This window comes from Bubalus kerabau, chromosome 12 (genome assembly GCF_029407905.1).
Source record: "Bubalus kerabau isolate K-KA32 ecotype Philippines breed swamp buffalo chromosome 12, PCC_UOA_SB_1v2, whole genome shotgun sequence".
Lineage (NCBI taxonomy): Eukaryota > Metazoa > Chordata > Mammalia > Artiodactyla > Bovidae > Bubalus > Bubalus kerabau.
Genome location: NC_073635.1, coordinates 66,874,018 through 66,890,548, shown reverse-complemented (window position 1 = coordinate 66,890,548; position 16,531 = coordinate 66,874,018). Strand labels below are relative to the sequence as shown.

Genomic DNA, 16,531 nt, shown 5'->3' with positions numbered 1-16,531 from the left:
TTCTCCAGGCAAGAGTCCTGGAGGGGGTTGCTATTCCCTTCTCAGGGGATCTTCCCAACCCAGGGATTGAACTCAGGTCTCTGGCACTGCAGGAGCTCTTTACCATCTGAGATATCAGGGAAGCCTAGGGCAGTAAGTGTGGGTGGCTAAATTAGAATGGGAATGCATGTTACTGAAGATAAGGAGATCAATAAGCTGGAATGTATAGCTTCCAGCTGTTGAATGTATTTTTCACAAAAGCATTAAATTTGCCAACAGTGAGCGCTGAGTGGTGGGGAGGGATGGGGTTTGGGGTGCAGGAGGGGCTGGGGGACCACCTGATAGCCTCTAGTCAGAGTTTTCTTTAAATACAGATGTGACTTTCTGGAAAGTAAGCAGTTTTTGAAAAACAGAGAAACATAGAGCCTCCTGACATGAATCTCACAGAGGTGGTAAAGTATTGATTCGCATGTAGCCATGCAGAGGGAGGTGAATGCTAGTCACATCTGGCGCATGTACACAGAGCTTCAGATAATTTAGGTGATTCCTTTCATGCACTTTCCTTAGAGAAAGTGACACAGTGTGAAATCCTGATGGGCTATTTACCTTTTATATTCCAGATGTTAGAACAGAAAATAATCTGCTCATTCAAAAGACTTGTTGGATATCAGCTATTTTTCTTTGCTACTTCAAGGGTTTATTCTTCCTCTCCTGGTCCATAAGAACTAAAATGCTTCAGACAGTGCAAACCATTAAATATGCTTTTAATAAACCTGAATTTTTGGAAAACCTTCATAATTTATATTTTATTTTCTTCAATGCTCTAAAATTTCCTCCCCCCTGCCATATTTTTTTTTCTGAATGTATTTTTAAAATATCAATGGCTTGGTGCTTACACATTTTACCCTTTGCTACATCCCTCTTCCTTCTCTCTCCAAATAAAACATATCCACAGATGAATAGTCATTTAGGACCAAAACCTAGACTTGACTCCCAGCCAAGACTCATACTTCCCTATAACTCTTCCACATCACCTCCAGCCCAAGCAGTTTAAACTTTTTCTTTATTTCCATCTTAGAATACGTATACAAACAAACATTTGACCCAATACAGAACCCTGGTTAAAAAGAAGGTTAAAAGTAATTTTAAAAGAGCTCAAGGCTCTACTTGTATTTTAGTAATATTGGAAAGAGATATATAATACAAAGAACAATCTTTACATTCATCTTCTTTCATCCTTTATCTTCTTAAATCCCTCTAAGGAATTTCATAACCACCCACAAACTACATACATCATTTCCCTGCTACAAAAATCTCCCCCAGACCTAACCCAAATGCATCTCAGCCTGTATCCCTCCTTCCCTTCTGCCTTTCTAGTCCTGACTCCCTTTTACAGTTGCACCGATGTGGCAACACTAAACAGCCAACCATCATCTGCTTTTGGTATCAGGATGACGTTGACCTCATAGAACGATTTCAAAAGTGTTCTTTGCTCTGCAATTTTTTGGAATTGTTTTAGGAGGATAGGTATTAACTCTTTCTCTGCCTGTTGATAGAATATGAAGTTTTATCAACTTCAGAAGTTCTATCAACTTCACCTATGAAGTTATCTGGTCTTGGACATTTGTTTGTTAGGAGTTTTTAACAACTGATTCAATTTCAGTACTGGTAATTGGTCTCTTCACATTTTCTGTCTTCCTGGTTCAGTCCTTCGGAGATTGCTCCTTTTTAAGAATTTTTCGGTTTCTTCTACGTTGTCCATTGTATTGGTATGTAGTTTTTCCTAGTATAATCTTATGATCCTTTGTAATTCTGTGGCACTGAATGTAATTTCTTTTTCATTCTGATTTTATTGAGTTGGCCACTCTTCCCTACTTTTCTTGATGAATCTGGCTAAACATTTCTTAATTTTGTTTATCTTTTCAAAGAACCAGCTTTTATACCTGTGATTAAAAAAAAAAAATTGTGTCTTTAACTAAAACATCTTAAAGTATCACCAAAGAGAAGTGGACATTTAATAAACACCCTGCTATATAGTGATAGAAAATCACCTGAAGGTGGTCACTCTACGAGGTTTTATAAATTTTAACCTTGGTCAAATCAGATTAACACAGGCCTACAAAACTGAACTATATTGCTTTCATTTTTAACAGAATTGCCTCCATTGAATTAAGTTTTGAAGTCATGTCCCAATTTTTTTTTATGAAAGAACACTATAGGAATCATATGAAATCTATTTTGTTACAAGAAAAACATATTATTGAGGAATATTATCACTCAGCAGCTCGTATATAACATCCAAGGAAAGGCATTATATCTCAGTTCAGTACTGGGAAAAGTTTTTCTCCTTCAGAGACAAGCTTCTCCTTTAATTAAGGTGAGAAAATGATAGTATCTTCATTTTAACATCACTACTAGGAAACTAAAACTAAGACAATAATTACTCTCCAGTTTCTTTTGGAGTGAATACTTACATTTATCTTTATCTTAGCCTTGATTTTCTATATATTTATAACTTTCCTGTATTAGTGTTTTATACCTAATTTAATTTACTTTTTTATGCTGTATATTTATGCTGCAGTCTCTTATGTTTTATAAAACAATACAGATGTTATATAATTCATGAAACATTAAAGCCTTGTCTAGGCACAAAACTATTTTTGTTAGAATTGTTTACTTTAGTCAGCAAACATATATATGAATGAATGCAAATTTCAAATACTTTTCCTATATACTTCATACTGAATTACACTTTGTTTATGCTTTGGTGTAAGATACAAAATTAACAACATAAAATAGCAGTATCTTATCTAAGGCCACTGAGGAATATTTAATTTTTAATCCCCATTTCCTATACCTGAGAATATAGAAGTACAGACAGAAAACATTAGAAAGTTCATCCTCATCTTGGATCTTTAGAGTACAGCCAAATTCATATCTTTTTTTAGAAATAAGTAAAACAGGTTGTTGATTAATCAAATCTGGAGCTATTTTACAGAGACAGCATTGCTGCATGTTCAGGATGGAAACTCAGGTCTCAGGGACCACTGAACAAAGAATCTTCAGTCTACAGAAGTCAAAGAATAGAAGTGTTGCCTCTGGAGACCTTTGCTATGCTATGCTAAGTCATTTCAGTCATGTCGGACTCTGTGTGAACCCATAGACAGCAGCCTACCAGGCTCCCCTGTCCCTCGGATTCTCCAGGCAAGAATACTGGAGTGGGTTGCCATCCTTCTCCAATGCATGAAAGTGAAAAGTGAAAGTGAAGTCAGTCGTGTCCGACTCTTAGCGACCCCATGGACTGCAGCCTACCAGGCTCCTCTGTCCATGGGATTTTCCAGGCAAGAGTACTGGAGTGGGGTGCCATTGCCTTCTCTGCTGGAGACCTTTAGGAAGTGAAAAATCCTTCCATAAGGAAAATCTGGCTTCCAACAGCATGAGTAGCTTATATGGGTGGACTCAAGACTAGCTAATAGGTTTCCAAGTTTGAAATTCCCCTATTCTCTTCAATTTCACCCCAAACCCTGGGTTGCTGCTGCTGCTAAGTCTCTTCAGTTGTGTCCGACTCTGTGCAACCCCATAGACGGCAGCCCATCAAGCTCCACCATTCCTGGGATTCTCCAGGCAAGAACACTGGAGTGGGTTGCCATCCTTCTCCAAAGCATGAAAGTGAAAAGTGAAAGTGAAGTTGCTTAGTCATGTCTGACTCTTAGCGACCCCATGGACTGCATGCAGCCTACCAGGTTCCTCCGTCCATGGGATTTTCCAGGCAAGAGTACTGGAGTGGGGTGCCATTGCCTTTTCCAAACCTGGGTTAGAAGAACATATATGAAAACATTGCCTACTGTCCTGTCTCCTTGCCAGTTGATCTCACTATAAAGTCTCCTTTTGCAAAAGCCAATGCTGCAGTTCAGGTTCTATGTATTAGGCAGCCAGCCTTTGCCCAGTAACACAGAGAAGTAGGAAGAAAATTAGGGAAAAACTAAGAGTTAGAAAAGGTTGTTTGTTTGTTTGAGTTTTGATTTATACTCTCAAATTCTGCAAGCAAATCAGCTTAATTTAAAATGGAAAATACCAAATGGATTAAAAAAACCCAATGGTCATTGGTGGCCTAGTAAACACAATGATAGAGGATTCGTAGAAGTGGAAGGATTGAAGCAGATGAGTATAATATGAAATGGATACAGCAAAGACTAACCAGCTCTTCAAGGTAATTCATTGTAAAAAAGACATGGCACAATGATCTAAAGGTAATGCAGAGGTGATGGCGTCAAGTGATGGAGAATTTTCAGTTTGTTCTTATGTTAGGGAAGGAAGCTTATGACAAGATCATTTAGGTATAGAGGAGAACGGGAAAATTTTGTAGACCATTTAAAGATTTTGATTGACATCTTTGAAGAATAGGTAAGAGGAACTTTCTGATGAGGTAGGAAGGAAGGCAGACAAGGAATGTTGGAATGCTCTATATTTGTGGGGTTATTTGTGGGAATGTAAAAACAATTGCTATTACAAAGAGGTTAAAGGCAAGAGACTTAGTTAAATGTTATGCACTGAGGTGCCTATGCTTGAAAAGAACTAAGGTGGAAAACAGTAAGGGTAGTTGCTTAGTTGCTTAAGGAAACCAATTAGCTAGTCTTGCTGCTACTGCTGCCACTAAGTCGCTTCAGTTGTGTCTGACTCTATGAGACCCCATAGATGGCAGCCCACCAGGCTCCCCCATCCCTGGGATTCTCCAAGCAAGAACACTGGAGTGGGTTGCCATTTCCTTCTCCAAGCTAGTCTTGAGTCCGTCCATATAAGCTACTCATGCTGTAGGAAGCCAGCTTTTCCTTATGGAAGGACTTCTCACTTCATAAAGGTCTCCAGTGGCAACATTCTATTCTTTGACTTCTGTCAAAGTATTAGTAAGGGTAGGTTACCAGAGAGGGCTTATATGAGTCAAGATACTACAGTTGTGAATATAGATTAAGATTTAGGAGGAGGTGATGTTGAATTAAGCATGATAAATGCTGGCATGAATCATCTCTGTGAGGTAACGTAAGTCACCAGATGATCGTAGATGTATGCACAAATATTGCAAGCCACATTCCAAACTATTGAACTTATATTAAAAAATGGCATTGAACAAACATAAGACTCAGGTACAGAGATGGTGAAGGGGCAGTGAAAGAAGTGAAAGGAATGAAGAGGTACAGACTTTCAGTTAACCAATAAATAAATCACAGGAATGTAATGTGCAGCACATGGAATATAATCAAAATACTGTAATAATTTTGTTTGGTAACTGAGGGTAACTACGCTTGTAGTGGTGATCGTTTCATAATATATACAAGTATTGAACCACTATGCCATGCACCAGAAACTAGTATAATACTCTAAGTCAACTATATACTTCAATTAAAAAAAAAAGAAACGCCGGCCAGTAACATGCTAAAAATAAAGAGGTTGAAAGAGCAATAGGTTGTGAGCGGGAATTGAGAAACCATAGCTTGGAAGACCCAGTGGTTTGTGACAGGTATTTGTGTATCTATAAAGATTGTGAATGGGGAAACAGTGGAAACAGTGTCAGACTTTATTTTGGGGGGTTCCAAAATCACTGCAGATGGTGATTGCAGCCATGAAATTAAAAGATGCTTACTCCTCGGAAGGAAAGTTATGACCAACCTAGATAGCATATTCAAAAGCAGAAACATTACTTTGCCAACAAAGGTCCGTCTAGCCAAGGCTATGGTTTTTCCAGTGGTCGTGTATGGATGTGAGAGTTGGACTATGAAGAAAGCTGAACACCGAAGAATTGATGCTTTTGAGCTGTGGTGTTGGAGAAGACTCTTGAGAGTCCCTTGGACTGCAAGGAGATCCAGCCAGTCCATTCTAAAGGAGATCAGTCCTGGGTGTTCTTTGGAAGGACTGATGCTAAAGCTGAAACTCTAGTACTTTGGCCACCTCATGTGAAGAGTTGACTCATTGGAAAAGACTGATGCTGGGAGGGATTGGGGGCAGGAGGGAAAAGGGGACGACAGAGGATGAGATGGCTGGATGGCATCACCCACTCAATGGACGTGAGTTTGAGTGAGCTCCAGGAGTTGGTGATAGACAGGGAGCCCTGGCATGCTGCAATTCATGGGGTTGCAAAGAGTTGGGCACGACTGAGCGACTAAGCTGAGCTGAGCTGAGCTGAAAGATTGTGAACCTGATGACCAAGTCTTTGATGAATATTGAAGAGTGACTATGAGGCCAAATTAAGAAGAGCTTGCTGATGGTATATCTTCATGGAGTTATCCTGAATGCAAAGAAACTAAATCAGTATGGATTAATGGAATGGAAAGATTAAAAAAAAAAAAAAACTGGAATGACAAAAACTGTGGTAAATTGAAGATAGAGGATAATATTCCTGGTTATTACAATGGGCACTCTCAAAGGTGAGAGGCAGCTTTCTGTTTGGGTAGGAAGACACACGATATGAAGGAATGCATATAAAATATAAAGGAATGAAAATAGAGGTATCTCCCGCTTTTTAAAAGTTTGCTTTATGCCACTTTGCTTTCACAAAAGACCTACATTATGCCTGCTTTCACTAACAAAAAGAAATCAGAAGAGGAATTTTGCTTTTACGAAAAAGGCAAACAATGAAAACAGCATTCAGTTTTAGTTTTGCCTTGTGTGTATTTTAGTTGCTCAGTCATGTCTGACTCTGCAACACGTGGATTGTAGCCCGCCAGGCTCCTCTGTCCATGCGGTTCTTTTGGCAAGAATACTGGAACGGGTTACCATGCCCTCCTCCAGGGTGTCGCCCCAACCCAGGGAACAAATCTGGTCTCCCGCCAAACAGGCACATTCTTTATCATAGATGTTAAAGAGGCAGCAGACACTTCAGCCGGAGAAGGCAATGGCAACCGACTCTAGTACTCTTGCCTGGAAAATCCCATGGACAGAGGAACTTGGTAGGCTCAAGTCCATGGGGTCGCTAAGAGTCGGACAGGAATGGGCGACTTCGCTTTCACTTTTCACTTTCGTGGATTGGAGAAGGAAATGGCAACCCACTCCAGTGTTCTTGCCTGGAGAATTCCAGAGACGGGGGAGCCTGGTGGGCTGCCCTCTATGGGGTCGCACAGGCTCGGACATGACTGAAGCGACTTAGCAGCAGCAGCAGCAGGCACTTCACCAGTGAGTGGTGCCACCAAGCGCCTTCCCCGGGAATTACACTCTGCCTCAAGCCCTCTACAGCTTTGAAAACTGTCTGTGAGCATCTGTGTTTTATCTTGGTTTATTTTGATTTTCCTTACCGGCCTATTATGAGAGCTAATCAATGTGAGCATATTCATATTTTCCCACTTTCATGTCTTCCGTGTTTTGCTTTTATTTTTCGAGTACATGCTACAGCTTGTCCTTGGAATACACGTTCCCCATCATACCTGTCAATTTTCATACTCTTCAAAGATCTCAAATCTCTCCTATGCCTCTAAATAGATATAATTTCTCCAATCTTGCCTTTATTCCCTATATCTACCCCCACCCAAGTCTACAGTGCATCCCTGCCACCTTTCTTTTCCTTCACCTTCTGCTTTCTTGCTCTCATGTCTTCAGAGTTCAACTCCCTGAGCGCCTTCCACTCTTGCTGTCTCCTCTGTCTACATCAATCTGGCCTTTGCTTCCACTGTTCACACAATTTCTCTCCTCAAGGTCTCCACTTGTGATGTTCCCGCCTTGAGCTGAACACGCACCAGCTGTTCACACAATATGTGGTGAATTGAATTAGCCTGGACGAGACGAGGAAACAAAGAAATGGAGCAACTGTAGAAAGCAGGGGTTGGAAAGCATTTCTGGCAATTGCAATCTTTGTAGTCTTATATAAAAGGGTGTTGAGTTTTATGATCTCTTTGGGAGTGGAGGTTATTATTATTTTTTAATTTTGAATCTGTCTGCAGAGCAGCATTCTTTTTTTATGTTAGAGGCTCTAGAGAGTCTGGTGGAAATTCTGACCTTCTCTACACCTCAGCACAGTGACCTCTTTCCAGTATCAATACAGGGATTGGAACATGTTACAAGAATTTTTAAGAAATACCTTGCTCTATAATACAGTACAACTTGGCTAGCTATAATGACAGTGTCCTAAATAAAGGTCAAATGCCTGCATTAATTCTCCAGAAGCTTCTTTGATTTGTTCAGTGTTTACTAAGCAAAACATAGCAGTATATAGCACAGTAGTAGACTTTGTAGTATACAGTATACTAGTATATTTAAATAAAACTAGTAGAAAATAAAGAAAATGTGTATTTGATATTCTTTTGAAATTAAAATTCAATTGATAAAGAAAATTAAAAAAGCATTAAATACCTGAGCACTTAAGATTCATTGAGCAATTTTTTATTGGAACTAGAACAAAAACCTAAAGATAAAAACACAAATAAGATATCCTTACTCCAATATGTTCAGGGCCCAATAATAGAGGAGTCATAAGTTAAACAAGTAGTTATGATATATTGTTATAAACAGTATAATGAAGAGAGTTCTCCTGACTTTATTGCAAATGGGTTTACAATAGATCACTGCAAATTATCTGAATCAAAACAGTATGGAGAGGCCTCAAGATTAAAAAAAAAATTTGACACATCTATAACTTTAACATCTTCCTTTAACACCAAAATCAAGGAAGCTTCACTGAGGAAAATCATCACCCTGCAGCAGGGAATCATATCTAAGCCAGGTAGAGTGAATACGTACAAATAAGAATGAGAAAAAAGGCATCGACTCTATGTTAGAACACAGAGTCCAGAGTGAAAACACAGATGCACCCACATTCGTTCAGTAAAGCTATGCTTGATTAAAGCTGTGCAAACTGGAGATTGGATTGTGTACTTAGTCACTCAATCATGTCCAACTCTTTGTAGCCCCATGGACTGTAGACTGCCAGACTCCTCTGTCCGTGGGATTTCTCAGGCAAGAATACTGGAGTGGGTTGCTATTTCCTATTCCAAGGGATCTTCCTGACCTAGGGAATGAACCCAAGCCTGCATTTCCTGTATTGGCAGGTGGGTCTTTTACCACTGCACCATGGGGGCAGCCTGGAGAGTGGATTAAGGATCTCTATGTAAAATTTCCCTTCAGGAATACAATTGAGAAAGAAAAAGCTCATTGAGCCCAGGTAGAAACTCAGAGGGGCTGTGGGTCACCTGTATTCCTATTGGAAACAGTATGGCTTAAACCTAGATGTCTCTCTAGTTATGAATGAGCAAGCTATTGTCTCACAATTGCAAAACATAATACCATTCAAAAATTACAAATTTATAACAAGGATTTAACACACGAAACAGAAGAAAATCAGGAAAAAAATCATATTTTTATACACAGAAAGATATAGAGTCATGACTTTTAAAGAGAGTGGAACAACATGCCATAGAGAGGAAAGTGGCTTTGAGGAAGGCAGGCATGAAAAGAGAGTAGGCTCAAATAAGACTAGAACACAAGGATAGACAAAATCGAAAATAAAGCAAAATTTTGCCTTGAATTCTAGTATGCTTTTGAGTAGAACTTGTTTTTTTTTTTTTAATGTTTGGTTATTTTTGTCTCTTTATTTGTAATATTAATGCCAAAATTAGAAAAAAAAATCTAAAATTAATTTAAAAATAAATATATACCTTATAGAAGAAGAAAAATATTTTATTTTCATTGGAGATTTAAGAGACTAAATAAATAAATATATATCATTTGCCAATCCTGACCAAAGAAATGTACAAATTTAATGGGGCATTTTTCAGCTTTTGATTAAAATGTTAAATTTCATCTGGAAGGATCAATACTGAAAACAGTTCAAAAATTTTGTAGAAAGATGAACTTGCTTTGTAATGACAATAATTTAGTGCTGCACAAGTATAAGAATAGACAAATTGGTAAATTTTTTACATGACATACTTTGGGATTTCAGGTCAGTGGGATAAGAAAAGCTTATCAGTATACACATACACATAGGCACAAATATACACTTTTAAAATTGTAGTACAGTTGCTGTATAATATTACATAAATTCCAGGTGTACAGTATAGTGATTCACAATTTTTAAAAGTTGTACTCCATTTGTAGTTATAAAAAATACTGACTATATTTCCTGTATTGTCCAATATAGCCTCATAGCTTACAACTAATAGTCTATACCTCTTAATCTTCTACTCCTGCCCCTTTCTTCTTCCCTCTCCCAGTTGGTAACCACTACTTTCTACTCTTGGAGAAGGAAATGGCAACCCACTCCAGTATTCCTGCCTGGAAGAATCCCATGGATAGAGGAGTCTGGCAGGCTCCAGTCCATGGGGTCGCAAGAGTCAGACACAACTTAGCAACTAAACCACCATCACCACCACTTTCTCCTCTATATCAGAGTTTCCTTTTTTGCTATATTCACTAGTTTTGTTGTATTTTTTAGATTCTACATATAAGTGATATCATACAATATTTATCTTTCTGTCTGATTTATTTCACTTAGCATAATGTTTTTTTTCAGTAGTTATGTATGGATGTGAGAACTGGACAATAAAGAAGGCTGAGCACTGAAGAGTTGATGCTTTTGAATTATGGCACTAGAGAAGATTTTTGAGAATCCCTTGGACTGCAAGATGATCAAACTAATCAATACTAAAGGAAATCAACCCTGAATATTCATTGCAAGGACTGATGCTGAAGCTGAAGCCCCAAAATGGCCTGATAGGAAGAGCCAACTCATTGGAAAAGACTCAGATGTTGGGAAAGACTGAAGGCAAAAGTATAAGGTGCAACAAAGGATAAAATGGATAGATAGAATTCCCAACTCAATGGACATGAGTTTATCTCCAGGAGATAGCAAAGGACAGGGAATCCTTGCGTACACAGTCCAGGGAATCGTAGAGTCAGACACAACTTAGTGACTAAGCAGTGTCCTCCAAATCTAAATCCCTCCAAATAAAAACTTGTTTGATCATTTTGCTGAAAATGGAAACATTTTATTATTTTTTATAGCTGAGTAGTATCCATTATGTGTGTGTATGTGTGGAAGTCAGGAAGCATGATTCTTTCAGCTCTGTTCTTCTTTGTTAAGATTGTTTTGGCTATTTGGAATCTTTTGTGTTTCCATAAAAATTTTAATTTTTTTTTGTTTTATTCCTGTGGAAAATGCCATTGGTATTTTTATAGGGATAGCATTGAATCTGTACATGCATATAGTATGGTCATTTTAATAATATTAATTCTTCCAATCCAAGAACACAGTATATCTTTCCATCTGTTTATGTCATCTTCAATTTCTTTCATTTATATAAGTCTTATATTTGTCATATAATTTTTCAACAGTTTTTACAGATTTTTTTTTTTTTACAGTATTTTACAATTTTTACAGTTTTTTTGTCTCCTTGGGTAGGTTTATTCTTTGGCATTTTATTCTTTTTGATGTGATGGTGAATGCGATCATTTCCTTAATTTATATTTCTGAAGGTTTGTTATGAGTGTATAGAAATGCAATGGATTTCTGTATATTACTTTTGTATTCTGTAAATTTACCACATTGATTTATGAACTCTAGTAGTTTTCTAGTAGCATCTTTAGGATTTTCTATGTACAGTATCATGCCACCTGCAAATAGTGACAGTTTCATTATTCCTTTTTAATTTGTGTCCCTTTTATTTCTTTTTCTTCTCTTCTATGGCAAGGAATTCCAAAACTATGTTTATAAAAGTGGAAAGAATATGCATCCTTGTCGTGTTCCTGGTCTTAGAGGAAATGCTTTCAGTTTTTCACCATTAAGGATAATGTTTGCTGTAGGTTTGTCAAATATGGTCTTTATTAAGTTGAGGTAAGTTTCCTCTGACCTGACTCTTGAGAAATCTATATGCAGGTCAGAAAGCAACAGTTAGAACTGGACATGAAACAACAGACTGGTTCCAAATAGGAAAAGGAGTACGTCAAGGCTGTATATTGTCACCCTATTTAACTTATATGCAGAGTACATCATGAGAAACGCTGGGCTGGAAGAAGCACAAGCTGGAATCAAGGTTGCTGGGAGAAGTATCAATAACCTCAGATATGCAGATGACACACCCTTATGGCAAAAAGTGAAGAGGAACTAAAAAGCCTCTTGATGAAAGTGAAAGAGGAGAGTGAAAAAGTTGCCTTAAAGCTCAAGATTCAGAAAATGGAGATCATGGCATCTGCTCCCATCACTTCATGGGAAATAGATGGGGAAACAGTGGAAATAGTGTCAGACTTTATTTTTTTGGACTCCAAAATCACCACAGATGGTGACTGCAGCCATGAAATTAAAAGATGCTTACTCCTTGGAAGAAAAGTTAAGACCAACCTAGATAGCATATTAAAAAGTAGAGATATTACTTTGCCAACAAAGGTCTGTCTAGTCAAGGCTATGGTTTTTCCTGTGGTCATGTGAGAGTTGGACTATAAAGAAAATTGAGCACAGAAGAATTATGCTTTTGAACTGTGGTGCTGGAGAAGCCTCTTGAGAGTCCCTTGGACTGCAAGTAGATCCAACCAGTCCATCCTAAAGGAGACCAGTCCTGGGTGTTCATTGGAAGGACTGATGCTAAAGAAACTCCAATAGTTTGGCCACCTGATACGAAGAGCTGAGTCATTTGAAAAGACCCTGATGCTGGGAGGCATTGAGGGCAGGAGGAGAAGGATGAGGGCAGTGGATGAGATGGCTGGATGGCATCACTGACTCGATGCACATGCGTTTGGGTGAACTCTGGGAGTTGGTGATGGACAGGGAGGCCTGGCGTGCTGCGATTCATGGGGTCGCAAAGAGTCAGACTCGACTGAGTGACTGAACTGAACTGAATTGAAGTTTCCTCTCTGCCCACTTTCTGTAGAGTTTTGGATGCTGAAATTTATACACACACACATTTTAATATTGTTTTAATTTAATCCATTCAGATATCTGAACAAAAAATACATATATATCTGATTACAGAGAATACCCATCTATATTCTTTTTTTGAATCCATCAAGGAGAAAATGCCTCACTAATTGTAGTTTTTAAAAAACGCTCTACTGACAGCATTCCTATATGTTGATGTTTTACTTGATTTCTAATAAATGGATTATGCCTAGCATTTTTTCTTTCCCAAAGTTTATTTTTTAAGGCAGTTTTAGGTTCATAGCAAAATTAAGAGTAAGATCCAGAGATGAGATTTCATACATACATAGCCTTCTCCGTTATCAATATCCTCACCAGAGTGGTGCAATTTTTATCACACAATTGAACCTTGTTTTTGTTGTTTAGCCACTAAGTCATGTCTAACTCTTGGAACCCCATGGGCTGTAGCCCACCAGGCCCCTCAGTCCATGGGATTTACCAGGCAAGAACACTGGAGTGGATTGCCATTTCCTTCTCCAGGGGATATTCCGTAGCCAGGGATTGAACACCCAGCTCTGCACTGGCTGGCAGATTCTTTACCATTGAGCCCCCAGGGAAGCACACGATTAAACCTACATTGATTAAAATCCCATAGTTTTCATTAGTGTTCAATCTTAGTGTTGTATATTCTGAAGGTTTAGAGAAATGTATAATGGTATGTATCTATCATTGTAGTGTCATACAGAGTTTTTTCTCTGCCTTAAAAGTCCTCCATGCTCTGCCTATTAATAACCTACTAACCCCTGAAAACCACTGATTTTTTAATTGTCTCCATAGTTTTGCCTTTTCTAGAATGTCATATAGTTGGAATCCTAGCATATGTAGTCTTTTCAGGCTGTTTTCTTTCATTAGTTGTATTAATTTAAGGATTCATCATGTCTTTTCATGGATTAATAGCTCATTTAGTTTTAGTGCTGAATATGTTCAAACTACTGCACAATTGCACTCATCTCACATGCTAGCGAAGTAATGCTCAAAATTCTGAAGCCAGGCTTCAACAGTACATAAACCAGGAACTTCCTGATGTTCAAGCTGGATGTAGAAAAGGCAGAGGAACCAGAGATTTGATTTGGTAATTTGATCAAATTGCTGACATCCGCTGGATTATAGAAAAAGCAAGAGAGTTCCAGAAAAACATCTACTCCTGTTTTATTGACTTCTCCAAAGCCTTTGACTGTGTGGATCACAACAAGCTTCAGAAAATTCTTAGAGAGATGGGGATACAAGACCATTTTACCTGCCTCCTGATAAATCTGTATGCAGGTCAAGAAGCAACAGTTAGAAATGGACATGGAACAACAGACTGGCTCCCAACTGGGAAAAGAGAGTATCAAGGCTGAATATTGTCACCCTGCTTATATAACTTTTATGCAGAGTACATCAGGTGAAATGCTGGGCTGGATGAAGCCCAAGCTGGAATCAAGATTGCTGGGAGAAATATCAATAACCTCAGGTATGAAGATGACACCACCCTTATGGCAGAAAGTGAAGAGGAACTAAAAAGCCTCTTGATGAAAGTGAAAGTGGAGAGTGAAAAAGTTGGCTTAAAGCTCAACATTCAGAAAACAAACATCATGGCATCTGGTCCCACCACTTCATGGGAAATAGATGGGGAAACAGTGGAAACAGTGTCAGACTTTATTTTTTGGGGCTCCAAAATCATTGCAGATGGTGATTGCAGCCATGATATTAAAAGACGCTTACTCCTTGGAAGAAAAGTTATGACCAACCTAGATAGCATATTCAAAAGCAGAGACATGACTTTGCCAACAAAGGTCCGTCTAGCCAAGGCTATGGTTTTTCCTGTGATCATGTATGGATGTGAGAGTTGGACTGTGAAGAAAGCTGAGTGCTGAAGAATTGATGCTTTTGAACTGTGGTGTTGGAGAAGCCTCTTGAGAGTCCCTTGGACTGCAAGGAGATCCAACCAGTTTATTCTGAAAGAGATTAGAATTGGGATTTCTTTGGAAGGAATGATGCTCAAGCTGAAACTCCAGTACTTTGGCCACCTCATGCGAAGATTTGACTCATTGGAAAAGACTCTGATGCTGGGATGGGTTGGGGGCAGGAGAAGGGGACGACAGAGGATGAGATGGCTGGATGGCATCACTGACTTGATGGACATGAGTCCTAGTGAACTCTGGGAGTTGGTGATGGACAGGGAGGCCTGGCATGCTGCGATTCATGGGGTTGCAAAGAGTCAGACATGACTGAGCAACTGAACTGAACTGACTGAACTGAGATAATATCACCAATGCAATGGACATGAATTTTAGCAAACTCCAGGGGATAGTGGAGGACAGAGGAGCGTGGTATTCTACAGTCCATGAAGTTTCAGAGTCAGACAAGCCATAGTGACTTAACAGTCTTTTTTAAAACATTAAAAAATATTCTGAGTCATTTTTATTCAAATAGGTGTACTCAACATGAGATTCTACCTGGAAAATAATAATACAAATATATACAGAGATCTGTTTTTAGCACAAATATTGAAAGTAAGAAATGAAGGAGAACTCAAATTATATATAATTACAGATCCCACGGATACAAAGAATGGTTAAGAAAATATAAATAACAATAACAACAATGTATTTTGAAATAGAACATAACTAACTCAAATGAAACAAATATAAGAGAAAGATAAAGTTTGTATAGTCTGATATATGTTAACAAAATCAAATCCATACTGAAAAATCTTATTAACAAAATTCCTAGTACATATGTCTTCTCAAGGATTATGCCAAATATTTAAGGATTATGCCACACTAAATTTATACAAATACTGTATGAAGAATTACCAAAAAACGGAGAGAATAATTCTCACCTTGGCCTGAGGCTAACATAATCTCTGTATGGAAAACCTGTTAAGATGCTGCATGAAAAGGAAGTAATAATGGATCTTCATCATAAATGTAGATGCTAAAACCCTGGACAGAATATTAGAAAAGTGACTCCTGTGGCCTATCAAAATTATACTCAGTGGAGGTGACATTAGCAGATATGATGGAATAAAGACTTGTGAGTATAGCTTCCCTCATCAAAGCAATGAGAGCATAGCAATAGTTGCCAAATTAAAATTCCAAACCCTTGGGAATGAACCAAAGGCTTGTAAGACCTGAGGATTCTCAGAGCAGTGAAACTATGGTTCTAATAATGATGACGCATGTTATTATAAATTTCTCCAAGCCCATAAAGTGTACAATTCAAGAGTGAACCCTAATGGAAACTATGGACTCTGGATGATAATGATGTTCAATGCAGGTTCATCAGCTGTAACAGATGTACTACTCTGATGGGGAAATTTGACATTGTGGAATCAATGCATGTGTTGGGGCAAGGGATGTATGGGAAAACTCTGCACTTCCTCTCAATGAGGCTGTAAACCTAAACTGCTCTAAAAATTACAGATTATTTAAAAAAAAATTAAAAACACAACTGTAAGGTAATCTTCATAGCTTTCCCCAGACTATTCCAATAAATAAGATCCTAGTGTATTAGGAAAAAAGAAAGTAAGGAAGAAAAACAACTTAATTTCATAAGTATAGTGAACTTTTGCTCACTCTGCTATATTATGATTCTGCTATATCCTGGAACCTGAAAAGCCATGCTCATCGCAAAAACATACCTATGCACAAGAAGACCTGAGAAGGCCCTAGTCTCTCA

General features: G+C 38.2%; 1 protein-coding gene across 2 annotated transcripts in view; it reads right to left on the bottom strand.

Annotated features, from left to right (window-relative positions):
- Nucleotides 1-1,613: 1,613 nt before the first annotated feature.
- The window catches only part of GPC5 (glypican 5), a 710,259-nt gene continuing 695,341 nt past the window's right edge, over nucleotides 1,614-16,531 (bottom strand). Inside the window, exon 7 of one of the 2 annotated variants that reach the window (XM_055542774.1) lies at nucleotides 1,614-1,922. In XM_055542774.1, coding sequence (XP_055398749.1) covers nucleotides 1,917-1,922 — 6 coding nt within the window. In that variant the 3' untranslated portion in view covers nucleotides 1,614-1,916. The remainder of the gene's footprint in view (nucleotides 1,923-16,531) is intronic. The other variant, XM_055542771.1, reaches the window with a different exon arrangement.